Here is an 18,246-nt window from a genome sequence, read left to right on the forward strand (position 1 = left end):
TCTATGAGACATGCAACATTAAAGGCGTAGTTCACACATCAACATTCTGTTATTGTTTACTCATTCTCTGTATGACAAAAAAGTAATTTGAAGAATGTTGCTAAGCAAACAGTTGACAAACCACTGACTTCCATAGAATGGAAGAAAATACTGTCCGTCAACTGTCAAACTCACACAGGTTTGGACATGAAAGAGATTAAATGATGACAGAATGATCCTTTGGAGCCAAATGCAGATTCTTCACCATCTGCTGTTTCTAAAGTATTTTATGCATTTCACAGAAACTGTTTGCTTTGAGATATTGAAGTATTGATGGTTGTACTAGAAAGAGCATACATTATGAACATACATTCACTCTGCAGGCGGTCTGATGTTTCCAGCGCTTCAAGCCAATCTTTAGTCCAAAAATAAACACACATAAAGATGTGTTAACACGTTAAAGTGAGGTGTAGAAGCAGTTTTTGCTCAGAAAATGTTGTACTGCAAAAAATGCTTTTCGTACTTAGATTTTTTGTCTTGTTTCCAGCCAAAATATTTGTTTTCATATTCAAAATGAAGTGAGTTTTTGCTTAGAACAAGCAAAATAATCTACCAATGGGGTAAGCAAAAAATCTTACTTTAAACAGAAATAAATATTATTTTTCTTACCCCATTGGCAGATTATGTAGCATGTTTCAATTTTTACTTGTCCAGAAAATCCTTCTTGGTTTAATTTTATTAATTTTTTTTTAATTTTGGCTTGAAACAAGACATACAATCTAAGTAAGAAAAGCACGTTTTATTTTTATGTATTTATTTATTACACAAAGAAACAGCTAGTAACACTTTGACTCAAAGGTAGAAACACTGCAATGCAATTCTTTTCTAAACTAAAAGTTATTAGTCAAGAACTGTTTTGCCTGTGTAGGGTTTTTGAGCTGGTTCTTTGTGGATTGAGAAGGTCTGGATGTTTTATGTTGAGGTTCTTCAGATCTTCAGTGTTGTTTTACTGTGGTGTACTTTACAGCTTCCATCATTCCTACAGTTTGGTGGATTTTATGTTCCTGTGAAACAGTATTGTATATAGTAATATTGTATATAGCATAATTATACCTAAGAATAACAATAATTTTAAAAACTTTTTGAGGCACTTGACAGACAAATTCCCAATCAACTGCAATTTTCTCAACTGCAGTTTGAAATAATGGTTGCATAAATGTTGAGTATTAGTACATTTACTTGTTCTCTACATGATGCATATTTTTGAATGTGTGAAACCATCAAATGAGATTTTGTCCAAAATGGTCCATTGCTGCTTCTTGTCTGTGTGTGCCACAAATCACATGACCTGACCAAAGTGACAGCATTTCCTCAGAGGGAAAGTGAATCCAAGAACAAATGAAGTATTAGTCATTAAGTTTTTTCTCTTTTCCTCATTTTTAGAGTTCTTATCTATTATTGTAAAATTCAACATGTCCGCATGTTCAGACAGTGTATAATGAAAATGTTAAAGTTCTTCCTAAATGTTCATCTTCTGCTGAAATATGTTTTTTTCTAGCCAGTAATGGGCTTCAATAGTTCATCATCCAGCCTGATACACACCGCAGTGTAAAAATGTTCTGTAACGGGTGGACAAATTGAAATATGTGCTCAGAATCACTCGATTCTGTTGTAGTTTGAAACCTGAGCTCTAACAATGCTTTTTCTGATAGAGAAATATTTTCCAACTCCGATAAGACTAATAAAAGCATTGCATTTAAATTTTTTTCACCATATCTGCTCAGTCCAAAATCCACCAAACTATAGGAAGGACCCAGAACACAGATTATTTAACTTTTTCTCATCAATCAGATCAATCAGATTATTTAATTATCAGTCAGAATATATAATTATTATATATATTTTAAGTTTGTTTTATTGTTTATTTATTGATTTTCATATATAAAAAAAGCAAAACAAATGTTTAAATGAACAAACAATGATACAGAAGTACTGGAATCTCCAGTATTGGAGAGAGATGAAAAACTACATACTTAGAATGAAAACATGAAGGTCAAATCATCAAATCCAGCTTATGTAATTACACAAGTTAAAATGAAACTAAAACAGCAGCAGGTAGATGTTCAGTGTGATTGACAGATGATGTGAGGTTCATCAATGATGGAGTTGTTCATCAGTCGTCAGTGTGTTTGTAGTGTGTCCATCACCAGCAGATGGCATCATCAGATCAGCTGAAGTCCTCTCATCATTTCTCATCAGATGTGTGTGTGTGTGTGTGTGTGTGTGTGTGTGTGTGTGTGTGTGTGTGTGTGTGTGTGTGTGTGTGTGTGTGTGTGTGTGTGTGTGTGTGTGTGTTTGTGAGGTCCTGCGCTGCTCCTCCTGCGGAAACGCTTCACTTCTGGTGTGAAACTGGTGTTTGCAGGGCAGGGCAGCGGCGGATAGAGGAACTCACACCATCTACAACAAACATGAAGAACGTCTGAGTCCAAACACACAGCAGATCACCATTAAGTATATATATATATATATGTTTACAAAGTCACCATGACTGAGAGCTATAGCACAGGTAAGACAGAGTTTAACTTTATCTAAACTCAACTCTTATTACTAACAGACAGCTCTACTTCACATTCAACTCCAGACTGTTTTTGCAGAAGAAGTTTGTTTATTGTTTATTGGTAATGTTTTATTGATCTCCACTTTATATCAAAACACCAGCAACCAGAAAGATAGTTCTAATGCAGGTTATAAATGATTAAAGTATTAGATTATTCCTTACTGCAATAGCACGCTTCTAGTTAGTTTTGTATATTTATTGTGATGATTTTGAAATAACGTTAAAGTCTTTTGGAGTTCTATTTCAGTGATGTCTGGAAATGTAAATCTATATTCCAGGATACTTCCACTCAAGTAGCACAGCTGCAATATTATTTTATCAGATGATCCGCTGTCAAATTCTGACCACCAGCTTCTTTGTTTCAAATCCGCTGCTATGACTTCATGTAGATCTGCTCTTGTTTCTGATCACTTCTGATGGCTGTGGTGTGTTTGAATGCTCATATCTGAAGTGAAACACACACACACACACACACACACACACACACACACACACACACACACACACACACACTGGTGTGTGTTCAGAGGCCCCTCGCGCAGGAGCCATCGGGGGCCCCCATGACAACAGATTTCCTGTTTCATAAAGCAGAACACGACTCAGTGCTCATGAAATGTGAAGCTTATTGTTCCAGTCTTTACTGTAAATTTCAGGAGTGTGTTTCAGACAGCTCTGATCCGGTCAATAATCTGTTTTCATGTTTATTTTGTTGTTGTCATGTTGAGTAGAGACTCACAGCTGGTTATATAGAGCTGGATGTGAATCTGCAGAGACACACTGGTGTTTGTTCAGACATTCACTCCTGTGTTCGGCTTTTCTCATTAGATTTGACGGCGGAGGAGCAGATGGAGATCGAGCGGCTGAAGATGCACAAGCAGATCCTGCTGGAGGACATCGAGGTACATGAACATCAGCAGAATCACACATAAACACACAGCAGAGTACAAGACTGATTCTTTCATTGTGATACGACATGACATGAATCAAACCCAAAAAAACAACAACAACAAAATAACTGAAAAGACTCATATTGGACTCTCCCAGCTAACAGGGAACACTTTTACAACTTTTAACAACATTTTTTAAGGTGAGACACTGCAGGTGAATAGGTTAAAAAAGAAAATGAACTTATGACCTTAGTTACCCAGTTGATCGATTACTTTGATAATTGCAAACTTTTTTTTGTATTACAAGTCTTCTAAAATGTTAGGTGTAAATATGCAAATCAGCCATTATTTAATAACATATGCACTAATTTGCTCATTTCTATACAAAAACCCAAACACTGCCTGAAGTCAGTTTCAATTTTTGTTTTATTGTTATTTTTTGACATATTAGAATCAATTGTTTTTACAGAGGGGATTTGGGGTTTCTCAAAGATTTAGAACAGACAGATAACAATGCATTTTTTTTTTACTATTTTGGGGGGAACAATATGTTGTATAAAATCAAGCAAATTATATAAATAAACAAATCTCTCTGAAAAAGCCCTCAGGATATAGACAGGAATAAAAATGTAAAGTTTGGTATGTGTAAGTGCTACTGAAGTGGAGATTTATGGCTCAGTGTATTTTCTCATTTTGAGAAAATGGCCTTTAAAATGTGTATTGTAATTAAAATCTTGACACAAATATAGATAAAGTGCTATAAAATAAACACTTAACTGTCTTTTGGGTGTTTTCTTTCCACTTGTCTGAAAAAACACTTTTTGAAACACCAAAAAAACTTGACAGGTGCATGAAAAAGCAACGTTTTTGCCTGCAGTGTCTCTCAGAGTTGCATAAATGTTATAGTAATTGGTGTAAAACGTTCGTACAACTTATTTGATATACATTCTCATAACATGTTTCTTAAAACCTTTGATACTTTGTACTTGATGAACCTTCTACGAAACATTTATGTAACCTTTAAATAATGTTATAATCATGGACATTTCAGTTTTTAGAAACAATGTTTCCACAGCGTTTTTATAACCTAAATGACCTGGGCTTGATTGTGTTCATATGAGCATCTAAAGTTGTTTAGTGTGATTGTGTGTAGTCGCATGTGTACAACAGACAATTATGGTGAACTATATACTGTATGTGTCTTTATCATCTGTGTGACATTAGAAACCTAATGTTTGAGCTGATCATCCGTTCTGAATCTTTAAAAATGTTTTTCTTACAGAAACTGAAGAATCAGATTGAAAACGTCATGGCAGGTATTCAGGATTTCAAATCAGCAGAAGACAAGTGAGTGAACAGATGAATGTTTATGCATCAACTTTGTCTCATGAGCAGGGAAAATATGCTTTATGTTAAATTTTTGGATGTTTAAACAAATGCATCATAAAGAGAATAAGTAAATGTGCTAATACTCAACATTTAGTAAAATAAATATGTAACCTTTATTTCAAATTGCAGTTGAGAAAACCTGATTGGGAATTTCTCTGTCAAGTGCTTCAAAAAGTTTTTTTTTTAATTATTGTTATTCTTAGGTATTGATAATTATGCAATATACAATATTACAGTATGCAGTACTGTTTCACAGGGACATACAAACATATAGTTTGAGTTTTTATTTTAATATTTTAACTTTTTTTAATGTTTTTATTAAATTTTTAGTTAGAAATTTAATTTCAAACTGTAAGAATTATTTAGTCATTTTGTTACGTGCTTTATTTTTGTTTATATATATATATATATATATATATATATATATATATATATATATATGTATAGTTAATTTTTTTAATTGTAATTTTTTATTATTATTATTAGGGTAATTAATGTTTTTATTTCATGTTTAGTTAAATATTTAATTACAAACTGTAGGAATGACAGTTCTGTAGCTGTAAAGTATATACTACTATAGTTTTTATTCAGATTTTAAGTTTTTAAGTAATTTTTATATTTTATATTTTTGTAATGTTCGTTACATAATTAGTAATTTTATTACATGATTTATTTATTTTTTTTTAATATATATATGTAATGTTTTTTTTTTTATTGTAAATTTTTTTTTGTTTTTGTTTTATTTGACCGTTTTTTAAATATTACTGTCAGGGTAATTTAGGGTTTTATTTAATTTTTAGTTTAAAATTTATGACAGTTCCATAGCTGTAAAATGTTTTACTATAGGTTTTATTCAGATTCTGAGTTTTTATTTTGATATTTAAATTTTTTTTATGTTAGTTACATAATTAGTAATTTTGTTGCATGCTTTATTTTTATTTAAATGATAATAAATAAATATATTTATATATATAACTTTTTTGTAATTTATGTTTTTATTTCATTTTTAGTTTCAGTTAGCTGTCAAGAAAACATTTAAAATTTTTGTTTAGTTTTTTTAATCTAATATTTATATTTTATTTCAGCTATTTGTCAGTTAACAGAAATGTTTCTAATAGTTTTAATTAATTAATTGTTCGAAGCGTCAGTCTGTCAGTTTCTAATTATGAAGTTGCTCTGTGTGAATCTTTTGCAGTAAGATGCTGGAGAGAGAGAAACGCTTCTGTAGTGGCAAGAAGAAATTCAACATGGATCCTAAAAAGGTGAGATCTGGAGGAGGAAGATGATGATGATGATGTTTCCAGTGTGAACTGATGAGTGGAACCTTCACAGAGACAGATCACCTCCACACATTTGTCATTCTTTACCGTAAACCTTAGATTTGAGACAGAGAGACATTCAGCTTTACACAGCTCTAGTGTTGTTCAGGTCTGTGTCTGCGTGTGTGGGTGACAGACGGAGAGACGTGGAGGATCTGAACACCCTCAGGTCAACACCTGAAATACTTTTGGTTTTTCTCACTCTGAGTCGATGTGGTTTTGCTGTTGCACATTAAACAACGAGACCACCGCCAGCTTCTGCAGACCTGACGAGCTGAAGAGAGACGACTCAGAAACACGATGGTGTTTGATGTTTGATCTCTCTCAGGTTTAGACACAGCAGTGTTTCCACCACAAACATGCTAAACAAATCCAACTCAACTATAGACGCACACACTAGTGTTCAAATGTAAAATTCTGAAATATTATTCTAATTTAAAACAGCTGTGTTCTATGTGAATATCTGTTCAAATGTAATTTATTCCTGTGATCAAAGTTGAATTTTCAGCATCATTACTGCAGTCTTCAATCACATGATCCTTCAGAAATCATTCTAATATTCTGATTTGCTGCTCAGGAAACATTTTGGATTATTAATGTTGAAAACAGTTGTGCTGCTCAATAGTTTTTTTGTGCAAACCGTCATGCATTTTGTTTTTTAGGATTCATAGATGAATAAAAAGTTCAAAAGAACAGCATTTTTTTTTAATGGAAATATTTTCTAACATTCTAAATGTCTTTACTGACACTTTTAATCAATTTGAAGCATCCTTGATAAGTAAAAGTATTAATTTCTTAACTTATTTTTAAATAATATAATAAAACGTGTGACCTTGGACCACAAAACCTTAAGTAGTATTAAGTGGTAAAGTCTTAAGTAGTATAGGTATATAGCAATAGCTAACAGTGCATTGTATGGGTCAAAATGATAGATTTTTCTTTTATGTCAAAAATCATTTGGATATTTAGATTATGCTCCATGTAGATATTTTGTAAATTTCCCACAGTAAATATATCAAAACTTAATTTTTGATTAGTAGTATGCATTGCTAAGAACTTCATTCGGACAACTTTAAAGGTGATTTTCTCAATATTTAGGTTTTTTTGCACCCTTAGATTTCAGACTTTCAAATAGTTGTATCTCAGCCAAATACTGCTCTATCCTAACAAAACATAAATAGTAAGCTTATTAATTTAAATTTCAGATAATGTATAAATCTCATTTTGAAAAAAAAATGACCCTTATGACTTTGTGTTCCAGGGTCACAATATATAATATAATATAATATAATATAATATAATATAATATAATATAATATAATATAATATAATATAATATAATATAATATAAAATATTATAATATAATATAATATAATAGTTAACCAAGCTGAACTAGAGAAATAGTTATCTGATTTTGCGTTGAGGGTTTTAGTCTTTCTTTAGTCATTCTGCTGAAAAGGGAAGTGTCGATTTGAAGGAAAATGTCTAAAAACAGACGTTGAACTGATAAATTCTCACGAGCTGCGGGTCAACGAGCATCTCTTCTGTGTTTTATCTCAGTCTGTGTGTCACTGAAGGGCTCAAATGCCTCTGTGTTTCAGGGAATCAAGTATCTGGTCGATAATGAGCTTCTGGATTGGAAACCACAACAAGTGGCTGAGTTTCTGTATAAAGAGGAAGGACTGAATAAGACCGCCATTGGAGACTTCCTGGGAGAGAGGTGACACATGAACTAATAAACATGAGATCTGTGTGTGTGAATGTGGATCTGATCATGTGTGTTGTTTCAGGGAGGACATGCACCTGCAGATTCTCAAAGCGTTCGTAGAGCTGCATGAGTTTTCAGATCTGAACCTGGTCCAGGCGTTACGGTAAGAACACAAGCTCTTCTTCCTGCACAGATGAGCACATGAACTCGTCTTATTTCTGTTTGATGTCTCGTTCTTTCCGCAGACAGTTCTTGTGGAGTTTCCGTCTGCCGGGTGAAGCTCAGAAGATCGACCGCATGATGGAGGCCTTCGCCACACGCTACTGTAACTGCAACGCCAACGTCTTCCAGTCCACAGGTCAAACTCACTCATCTTAATATCTGATGACTGATAGAATGATGATAAACACTTCATACACTTTAGGCCTGAATGCAATATCTAGGTATTTGTATTGCACATAAAAACAGCAGATACAGCAAAAATAAGTATTTAAAAAATATATTTGTGGCCGAAAAAATGCCCAAAAAATATATTTGCCAAAATATGCTTCAAAATGTATTTGCGTAAATATATTGTCGATTGTCTATGTCTTCGTATATTTTTGAGATAACTTAAAAAAAAATATATATATATATATAAAAAAGCATTTAAAAAATATATTTTGTGCTTTATATTTCAATCCAAGCAAATACATTCACATTTGCCACATTTTAAAGAAAAGTTTATATAATATATATATATACAAGCATTATTAAATCAATAATTTTGATCTATTCGCTATTTCAGCCAAAAGATTTAGTCTAAATGTAGACTATTGTAAAACTGGAAATGTATTTTCTTGGCCCTGTAATATATTTTAAAATATATTTTGGAAAAAAGAAGTATTTTCAAATATATTTGTGGCCAAAAAATGCCTAAAAATATATATTTGCCATAATATGCTTCAAAATATATTTGCATAAATATATTATATACCAATATTTTTTACCTATTTATTTGTATATTTAATTTTTTTAAATATAAATGTTTAAACAAAAATAAAAAATGAAAATATATTTTGTGTTTTATATTTAAAAGAAAAAAAAATATTTATTCACATTTGTTATATATATATATATATATGTGTATATATATATATATATATATATATATATATATATATATATATATATATATATATATTGGCATATGGGTTATGCTGCTTCTAAGCAATTTGAGTAAATGCTTGTGTTTGTGATCATCAGACACGTGTTATATCCTGTCGTTTGCCATCATCATGTTGAACACGAGTCTGCACAATCCAAACGTGAAGGACAAGACCTCACTCGAGAGATTCATCAGCATGAACCGCGGCATTAACAACGGACAAGATCTACCTAACGACCTTCTGACGGTGAGCAGCCAATCACAATCACCCCTTGCTGGTCACATGACGTCTGATTATAGTCCTGAAGTATTTGTCCTTTTTTTTACAGTCATAATTTTATACTGTTTTTATACAATGATATATAATAAATAAATAAATAAATGTTAATATTATGCTTAAGTTCAAGTGATACTTTAGGCACAATATTGTCAGTATGGACTCTTTTGCTCTATATTTTACCAACCATTCAATGTGATCAACATGGTAGTTTTTAGTTCTTGAATGATTCAGCGATTTTAAACAAATCAAGTGAGTCGATAATTCAAAAACCCATGCATAAAGATGGATGCTAAATTCAAAACTGCATTCTAGTATACCACTTTAGATATTTTAGCATATCTTCCTATAGTATAATTAGTAAGAGTATAATACTTGTACGCGGTTCCAAGATCAGCACTCCATTCCTGAATGAATCAGACACTTTGAATAAATCAGTTGAATGAGTGAATCAGTGACCGAATGATTTGTTTGTTTAGTTTCATATTTAAGGTGTCATTTCAGAGTTATATTTTATATTAATCTTCTAACATTAAGCAGTGTAAATGCATTCATTGCATATTCGAGCTGCATTAAACTATCTATGTAAATACATCTATTTCCTGCTTTAAATGCAGATTCTTTGCTGCTTCCACAATGCAAAGATGAATTTTCTTGATATTGACTATTTGTTTGGTATCAACCCTATAGTGTCTTACTATTAAGACTGCGTTTACTGAATAAATATATGAATTTGCATGCATGACACTGCATTCATTTAAAGGAAAAATTCACTTCCAAAACAAAAATGTACAGATAATTTACTCACCATTTTGTCATCCAAGATGTTTGTGTCTTTCTTTCTTCAGTTGATAAGAAATTATGTTTTGTGAGAAACTAAATTCAGGAATGTTCTCCATATAGTGGACTTCTATGATGCCCTGAGTTTGAACTTTCAAAATGCAGTTTAAATGCAGCTTCAAATGGCTCTAAATGATCCCAGCTGATGAAGAAGGGTCTTACCTAGCGAAACGATTGGTCATTTTCGAAACAAATTGACAATTTTCACTAGATAAGACCCTTCTTCCTCGGCTGGGATCATTTAGAGCCCTTTGAAGCTGCATTTTGGAAGTTCAAACTGACAGACACCATAGAAGTCCACTATATGGAGAGAAATCCTGAAATGTTTTCCTCAAGAAATATAATTTCTTATCGACTGAAGAAAGAAAAACATGAACATCTTGGTCAATTTTTGTTCTGAAAGAGAACTTCTCCTTTAATGACGTTAAAAGTTTGCTGTTATAAAGGTTCAAAAGAAAAACAGCCGCACTGAAGCTGAGTGTGGAGTCAACGCCTCGTGAGAATAACACACTGGTGTTTAATAGGCGTATATTTGACCAAATAAGCAGAACTAACAGGAAGGCTGTGGTTTTGAGGTATTTTGGTAAAAAGGTTTCTTTCCCATCAATAGAATCTGTACAACAGCATACGCAACGAACCCTTTAAAATCCCAGAGGATGATGGGAACGATCTCACGCACACCTTCTTCAACCCCGACAGAGAGGGCTGGCTGCTCAAACTGGGTAAGACTGAGATCAGACGAGACCAAGCTGAATGAGATATTACAAAATTCACTGCTGACTGCATTAAACAAACTGATTTTGCCATTATTGTCTTCACTGATGATAACATAAAGAGTCAAGTCTATAAAATCAAGCCCTGATTTAATTAGTGCACTCTTAAAAATAAAGGTGCTTTAAAAGGTTCTTCACAGCGATGCCATAGAAGAACCATTTTTGACTCCACAAAGAACCATTCGTCAAAGGTTCTTTATAAAACCATCTCTTTCTTACCTTTTTATAATCTGAAGAACCTTCTTTCGCCACAAATGGTTCTTCGGATGTTAAAGGTTCTTAACCATTTAGACAAAAAAGTTTCTTCTATGGCATCGTGAAAAACCTTTAAGAGTGTAGTATGTGTATCTGTTAAAGTTTAAGACAGTCACACTAATTGACATGCTCGTTGTCTATGTGTTAAATAGATACTCAGACTGTAATAATGCAGTCATCTGACAGTGTTATTTATTATATATCGGCAGGCGGCCGTGTGAAGACGTGGAAGAGACGCTGGTTCATCCTGACAGATAACTGCCTGTATTATTTTGAATATACCACGGTAAGAACAGCAGCCATCTCTCTAATGAATGACCGTATGTGTGACATTTATAGATCAGGAGTGATTGTGTGTTTGTGTTTAGGACAAAGAGCCACGTGGCATCATTCCTCTGGAGAATCTGTGTGTGAGGGAAGTCATGTTTCAACGCAAACCGGTGAGACTCTGTTACTAACCTAATCCCACACTGCAAAAAATTGATTTTCTTATTTAGATTTTTTTGTCTTGTTTCCAGCCAAAATATCGAAAGGTTCTTAAATCAAGGAGGAATTGGCAGATTATTTTGCTTGTTCTCAGCAAAAACTCACTTCATTTTGACTTGTTTTTTTCTGAAAACAAGACAATAGTTTTTACTTGTCTAGAAAATCCTTCTTCATTTAGGATTTTTTAGATATTTTTAGATAGTTTCACTGTTTGCAACATATTTTTGGCATATATGCAAATTAGATTTTGGTCACAAAAAAAAAAAAAAAAAAAAAAATTTGCCATATGGGTTATGCTGCTTGTAAGCAATTTGAATATATGTAAATAAAATAAAATATTTAATAAAATGACAAACTGTCTGACAAAACACTGCAAAAAAATGATTTTCTCACTTGAATTTGGTGTCTTGTTTTCAGTCACAATATCTAAAACTTCTTAAATCCAGAAGGATTTTCTAGACGAGTTAAAATTATTTTCTTGTTTTCAGAAAAAACAAGATTATTTTATTTTTCTTACCTCATTGGCAGATTATTTTGTTTGTTTTAAGCAAAAACACACTTAATTTTGACTTGCTTTTTCTGAAAACAAGAAAATAATTTTTACTTAATAATTTTCCTTCTTGATTTAAGAAGTTTTAGATATTTTGGCTGAAAACAAGTAAAAAAATCTAAGTAAGAAAAGCATACAGCATACAGTATGCATGACGTTAAATTGATTAGTTGTTAATACTGTATAATCCAAATGAGCATTTTATATGCAATTCTAATCTTAATTTAAGGGCTAAATATTTTTTGAGTGAACAACAAATATAATTTGTCATCAAATTAAACCATAATTAAAAAATAAGTGTTTATTAGTACATCTCAAAATTAAAATTGTCACTATGATCTATCACAGTATCAATACCAAAAAATATTGATAACATTTCGTTTTCTTAAAACTTGACTATTTGAGCTAGTATTATTTTGTGGTTTTAGCCTAGAAGCATGCAAAAACCAGACTGCATTTGAAATCAGTTGCTGTCTATGTAGAGCACTGCAAATTGCTCACTTTTGTTCGGATGCTGTCTGAGAAGTCAGCCGTCTATGTAGGGAGTGATGCGGTTTGAACAGAGCCTGTGCTTCTTTGATTTGGTCAGTGATGTTTAACCCCTAACCTTTGACCTGTGTGTAGTATTGTTTGGAGCTGTATAACCCCAACACAAGCCGGGGTCAGAAGATCAAGGCGTGTAAGACGGAGACGGACGGACGCGTGGTGGAAGGGAATCATCAGTCGTACACTATCTGTGCCGCTTCAGCCGAGGAGAGAGACGACTGGATCGAGTCAATCAGGTAGGAACACGCGCCACTTCCCTTACCAAAAAGTATACTTCAAGTTTATTTTAAGTATATTTAAGTAAAGTTCAAGTATACTTTAAGTAGTAACTATAAAAATATCAGTGTACTAGTAGTATACATTTAAGTGTACTATTTCAATACTCCTTGGGACTTAATCGTCCCAATTTATAACAGCAGTAGACTTTGAGTACACTAGTTTACATCTCAGTTTGTACTGCAAGTATACTAAAAGTGAACTCATAGGTATACTGATAGTTTACTAACTAAATTCGTTTTTATGCATTTTTAGTACACTTTGAAGTATAGTCTCAGTAAGCTACTAGTTTAGTAGTTTTATACTGCAAGTATACTTGTAGGTTTAAGTATACTACTATGTCCCTATTTAGATATTCATTTGTATATATTTTGTTTTATGAATATCTGAACATACAAAAAACATCAAAATAAGGAACATCTGCTTGTAAACAAAAATTCTAGCTTTATGCATTCTTTCTTTATAAACACTTGAATGTGGCAGGTTAGTTTCATAAATAATAAATAAATAACAAAAATTTGAACAAAAAGACTATTGATGATAACCAAAACGTAGATGGAGTTGATCAACAGCCCAAAGCTTGACAGTCATTATTATCTCTTCATGGGACAACATTTTTTTCCATAACGTTACACAGTTGTCCATATCTATGGTTTTGATGCTGTTTTATGTCTGACGATTGTGTTCGATTACATGTGGAACCATCTGTTGTTTCGGTTTCTTCTTCACTTGTGTTTTGGAAATTCTGTTCAGAAGATGTGCAATAGCCCCTTACCGTAGTGAAAACACAGATTCTCAGAGCACAAGTAGAGCTCAAATATACTTAGACTTTTTCTAAGTATAAGTCAAGTACTTATATGTCATTTTTAAGTATATTTCTGAGAAGTATATGAAGCACATTTCTGAGTATACTGAAAGTATACTTTCCTATTTTAAAGTTTATAAGAATAGCAGACTTGAATAAACTTCTTTTCCGTAAGGGTTGTCTGACACACACGTGTCGTGTCTCCACAGGGCCAGCATCACTAAAGACCCCTTCTATGATCTAGTGTCCATCCGCAAGAAGAAAGTCATCAACAAAGAGCGAGAGAAATGAGGAAACAACTGAACTACAAACGGACGAACAGACAGAACAATAGGAGCGCACTGCTTATTTATTAAAACTCACTCAAAGCTCAGGAGATCAGCTCTGTGTCAGCAGTTTCTCCTGAAATTCCTTAGACATTCAATAGTAGGTATAAACCTGTGAAACATTATTGCAAGAGAATGTTGAGTTCATATTGAGACATCTTTTTAGATCTTTTCTGAAAGAATCTTTTCACTGCATTTATTTTAATGTCATTTCTCAGAGGTTTCTCTCTCATGGTTTAGGAGTGTTAACTTGGTCTCCTGAAATTTAAAAGGAAAAGTAAAAATACACTGCAAAGAATTCTTAAACCAAGAAGGATTTTCTAGACTAATAAAAATTATTGTCTCGTTTTCAGAAAAAGTACTCAAAATCAAGTGTGTTTTAGCTTGAAACAAGCAAAATAATCTGCCAATGGGTTAAGAAAAATCATCTTGTTTTCCGTTTGAAATAAGATTTTTTTTGCTTACCCCATTGGCAGATTATTTAGCTTGTTCTAAGTTCTCATTTTGACTAGTTTTTTTCTGAAAACAAGAAAATAATTGTTACTTGTCTAGAAAATCATCCTTGATTTAAGAATTTTTAGATATTTTGACTGGAAACAAGACAAAAAAGTAAGTAATTAAAGTGCTGTTCTTACTTAGATTTGTTGTCTTGTTTCCAGCCAAAATATCTAAAAATTCTTAGATCAAGAAGGATTTTCTAGACGAGTACAAATTATTTTCTTGTTTTCGGAAAAAACAAGCCAAAATTAAGTGATTTTTTGCCTAGAACAAGCAAAATAATCTGCCAATGGGGTAAGAAAAGAAATCTTATTTCAAACAGAAAACAAGATTATTTTCCTTAACCCACTGGCAGAAAAAAAAAACTTAATTTTGACTTGTTTTTTCTGAAAAAAATTACTCTTGATTTAAGAATTTTTAGATATTTTGGCTGGAAACAAGACAAAAAATCTAAGTAAGAAGAGCATTTTTTGCAGCGTAGGGCCAAATGAGTCACTGGTTTTCATCCAGTAATAGTATAAAGACTTTACACATGTGAAATTACTGATGTCTTTTTTGGCAATGAATGTTTTTGACCTCATATTGAGACACTGAGATTATCTGTGTGTTTAACATGCAACTGAATCCATTGTGAAAGCCACTCCAGATGGACCGATTCCCCTTCAAACACATATTCAGGACAAACACATTGACTTTAATTTCTTTGTAGTAAATGTTTTTCATGTAAAATATTTTTGTAAATATTATAGATCATAGAGTGTGAAAGTTTATAGGTGATGAATTGTACAATAGATTATTTAATTAAAGTTATTTGTGACTAAATCTCATGTGATTGTCATTTATGAAAAGTCTCTGTGTAGGTTGAGCAGAAACACACATTAGTGTTGTCAGGACTCGCTACAAAACGTGACTTGTGTTGGTTTTGTTAAAAGAAGAAGCTCTGTGTCATTCTCACCCACTTACACACTTACACTTAAACACACAAAGGATCTGCTTCCTTTTCATATTTGCTTTCTGGAACAGGCAGAGTTAAAGTATTTGTTCTTGACGGATCACTGTTCGAAAGTTTAGGCTCAGTAAGAAAAGGATACATTAAATTGATCAAAGTGACAATGAAGACATTTTATAATACTGTTCTTTTAAACTTTCTATTCATCTGCAAATCCTGATAAATAAAATATATCACGGTTTCCACCAAAATATTGGGCAGCACAGCTGTTTTGAACATTGCTAATAATCAGAAATGTTGCTTGAGCAGCAAATCAACATATTAGAATGATTTCTGAAGGATCATGTGACACTGACGACTGGAGTAATGATGCTGAAAATCCAGCTTTGATCACAGGAATAAATTACATTTTAAGAGTTATTCACATAGAAAGCAGTTATTTGGAATTGAAATATTATTTCACAATTTTACTGATTTTGCTGTATTTTTTGATCAAATTGGTAAGCAGAAGAGCTTTTTGAAGAACATTAAAAAATAATTCGAACAGTAGTGTGTGTGTGTGTGTGTGTGTGTGTGTGTGTGTGTGTGTGAGATCTTATTTTAATAATCTGAAACGTGATCTCATATGGTGTTTGAGGAAGTGCATGCCAAGATCAATCTGTGTCAGTAAAGATGATTGCAGAATCAGACAGGAATAGAATCTTGTAGCATCTGTAGGAAGGATGAAAGCTCTGCGCTCTGTTCTTCATTGACACAACAGCAATTTAAAAAGGGAAATGTGAATGACCTCATCGCTTTCACTTCCTCCATCAGAAACATAGGCATGTGACATCTGCTGGTGGTTTCATGAAAGTCCAGGGCAGTTTTATTATTCGTTTGTGTATTATGCTTAACCAGTAGCACAAGCACACTGCAAAAAATGCTTTTCTTACTTAGATTTTTTTGTCTTGTTTCCAGCCAAAATATCAAAAATATCTTAAATCAAGAAAGGATTTTCTAGACACGAAGTGAAACAGAAAGGTTCTTCAGATGTTAAAGGTTCTTCTATGGCATCGTGAAGCACCTTTATTTTTAAGAGTGTATGTGTCAGAAGTTTCTCCTGAGATTTCTTAAAGATACAGACACATTCAACCTGTGAAACCAATGTGGAGAAGCTCTGATCATGTTGAGTTCATATTGAGACATTTATTAGATCTTTTCTGAAAGAATCGTTTCACTTTAGTTATTTCAATGTCATTTCTCAGAGGTTTCTATCTCATAGTTTAGGCCTGTAAACTTGTAAAAAAGTAAAAGTAAAAATACGCCACAAAAAAGGTTTTCTTACTTAGATTTTTTTGTCTTGTTTTCAGCCAAAATATCTAAAAATTCTTAAATCTAGAAGGATTTTCTAGACTAATAAAAATTATTGTCTTGTTTTCACAAAAAACTACTCAAAATTAAGTGTGCTTTTGTTTAAAAACAAGCTAAATAATCTGCCAGTGGCGTAAGAAAAATAATCTTGTTTTATGTTTGACATAAGAATTCTTTGCTTACCCCATTTCCAGATTATTTTGGTTGTTCTAAGCAAAACTCACTTCATTTTGACTTTCTGAAAACAAGAAAATAACTTGTCTAGAAAATCCTTCTTGATTTGAGAATTTGTAGATATTTTGGCTGGAAACAAGACAAAAAATCTAAGTAAGAAAGCATTTTTTGTTGTTGTTAGCATTTAGTTTTTGCTTAGAGCAAGGAAAATAATCTGCCAATATGGTAAGGAAAAAAAATCTTATTTCAAACTGAAAACAAGATTATTTTTCTTATCCCATTTACTCCCAACATCTGAGCCACCAAAGACGCAGAGGATTAACGCTACTTTTGTTTTTGAAGGGAATGTGCCGATCTGTGATCTACATATGTGACCCTGGACCACAAAACCAGTCTTAAGTAGCACGGGTATATTTGTAGCAGTAGCCAAAAATACATTGTATGGGTCAAAATTATCGATTTTTCTTTTATGCCCAAAATCATTAGGAAATTAAGTAAAGATCATGTTCCATGAAGATATTTTGTACATTTTCTACCATAAATATATAAAAACTTGATTTTTGATAAGTAATATGCATTGCTAAGAACTTCATTTGGACAACTTTTAAGGCGATTTTCTCAATATTTAAATTTTTTTGCACCCTCAGATTCCAGATTTTCAAATAGTTGTATCTCAGACAAACATTGTCATATTTTAACAAACAATATATCAATGGAAAGCTTATTTACTCAGCTTTCATATGACGTAAGAATCTGAATTTTGACAAATTTACACTTATGACTGGTTTTGTGGTCCAGGGTCACATATGTGTCTATGTTTATGCTACACGCCCACAGCAGAAGTGTGTATAAGGGTGTTTATGCATCTTTCCCTTCTTAATAATGTGCTAGTTAGTTAGTTTTGTGGCTCTGAATGCAGATAAAGTAAACAGAACGGATTGTCAGTCCATGACAGAGAGGGGCGGGGCGAGCAGAGCTCATTAGCATTTAAAGGCAAATGCAACAAAATGGCTCGCTCAAAAAAAAAAAGGCTGATTTTGGCAAGGTAAAAAGGGAGTTTTTTACACAACCGGTGAGAAATTTTAACCAAAGTA

At 32.6% G+C, this 18,246-nt stretch overlaps 1 protein-coding gene across 1 annotated transcript; it reads left to right on the forward strand.

The window, feature by feature from the left end:
- The first annotated feature begins 2,410 nt into the window (after positions 1-2,410).
- cyth4b (cytohesin 4b) lies at positions 2,411-15,488 on the forward strand. The gene is made up of 13 exons (XM_073851568.1): positions 2,411-2,545; positions 3,422-3,495; positions 4,766-4,830; positions 6,068-6,134; positions 7,794-7,912; positions 7,983-8,063; positions 8,146-8,258; positions 9,146-9,294; positions 10,775-10,886; positions 11,402-11,478; positions 11,561-11,632; positions 12,853-13,010; positions 14,065-15,488. Exons 1-13 carry the CDS (start codon positions 2,524-2,526, stop codon positions 14,144-14,146), a joined length of 1,191 nt encoding a protein of 396 aa, XP_073707669.1. The 5' UTR covers positions 2,411-2,523; the 3' UTR covers positions 14,147-15,488.
- Positions 15,489-18,246: the final 2,758 nt, after the last annotated feature.

The sequence above is a fragment of the Garra rufa genome, chromosome 12 (genome assembly GCF_049309525.1).
Source record: "Garra rufa chromosome 12, GarRuf1.0, whole genome shotgun sequence".
NCBI lineage: Eukaryota > Metazoa > Chordata > Actinopteri > Cypriniformes > Cyprinidae > Garra > Garra rufa.

Coding starts and splice junctions, on each gene's coding strand:
- cyth4b (XM_073851568.1), top strand. CDS start 2,524: ATGACTGAGAGCTATAGCACAG. Junction 6,135..7,793: donor TCAACATGGATCCTAAAAAG/GTGAGATCTGGA, acceptor TCTGTGTTTCAG/GGAATCAAGTATCTGGTCGA. Junction 7,913..7,982: donor GGAGACTTCCTGGGAGAGAG/GTGACACATGAA, acceptor GTGTTGTTTCAG/GGAGGACATGCACCTGCAGA.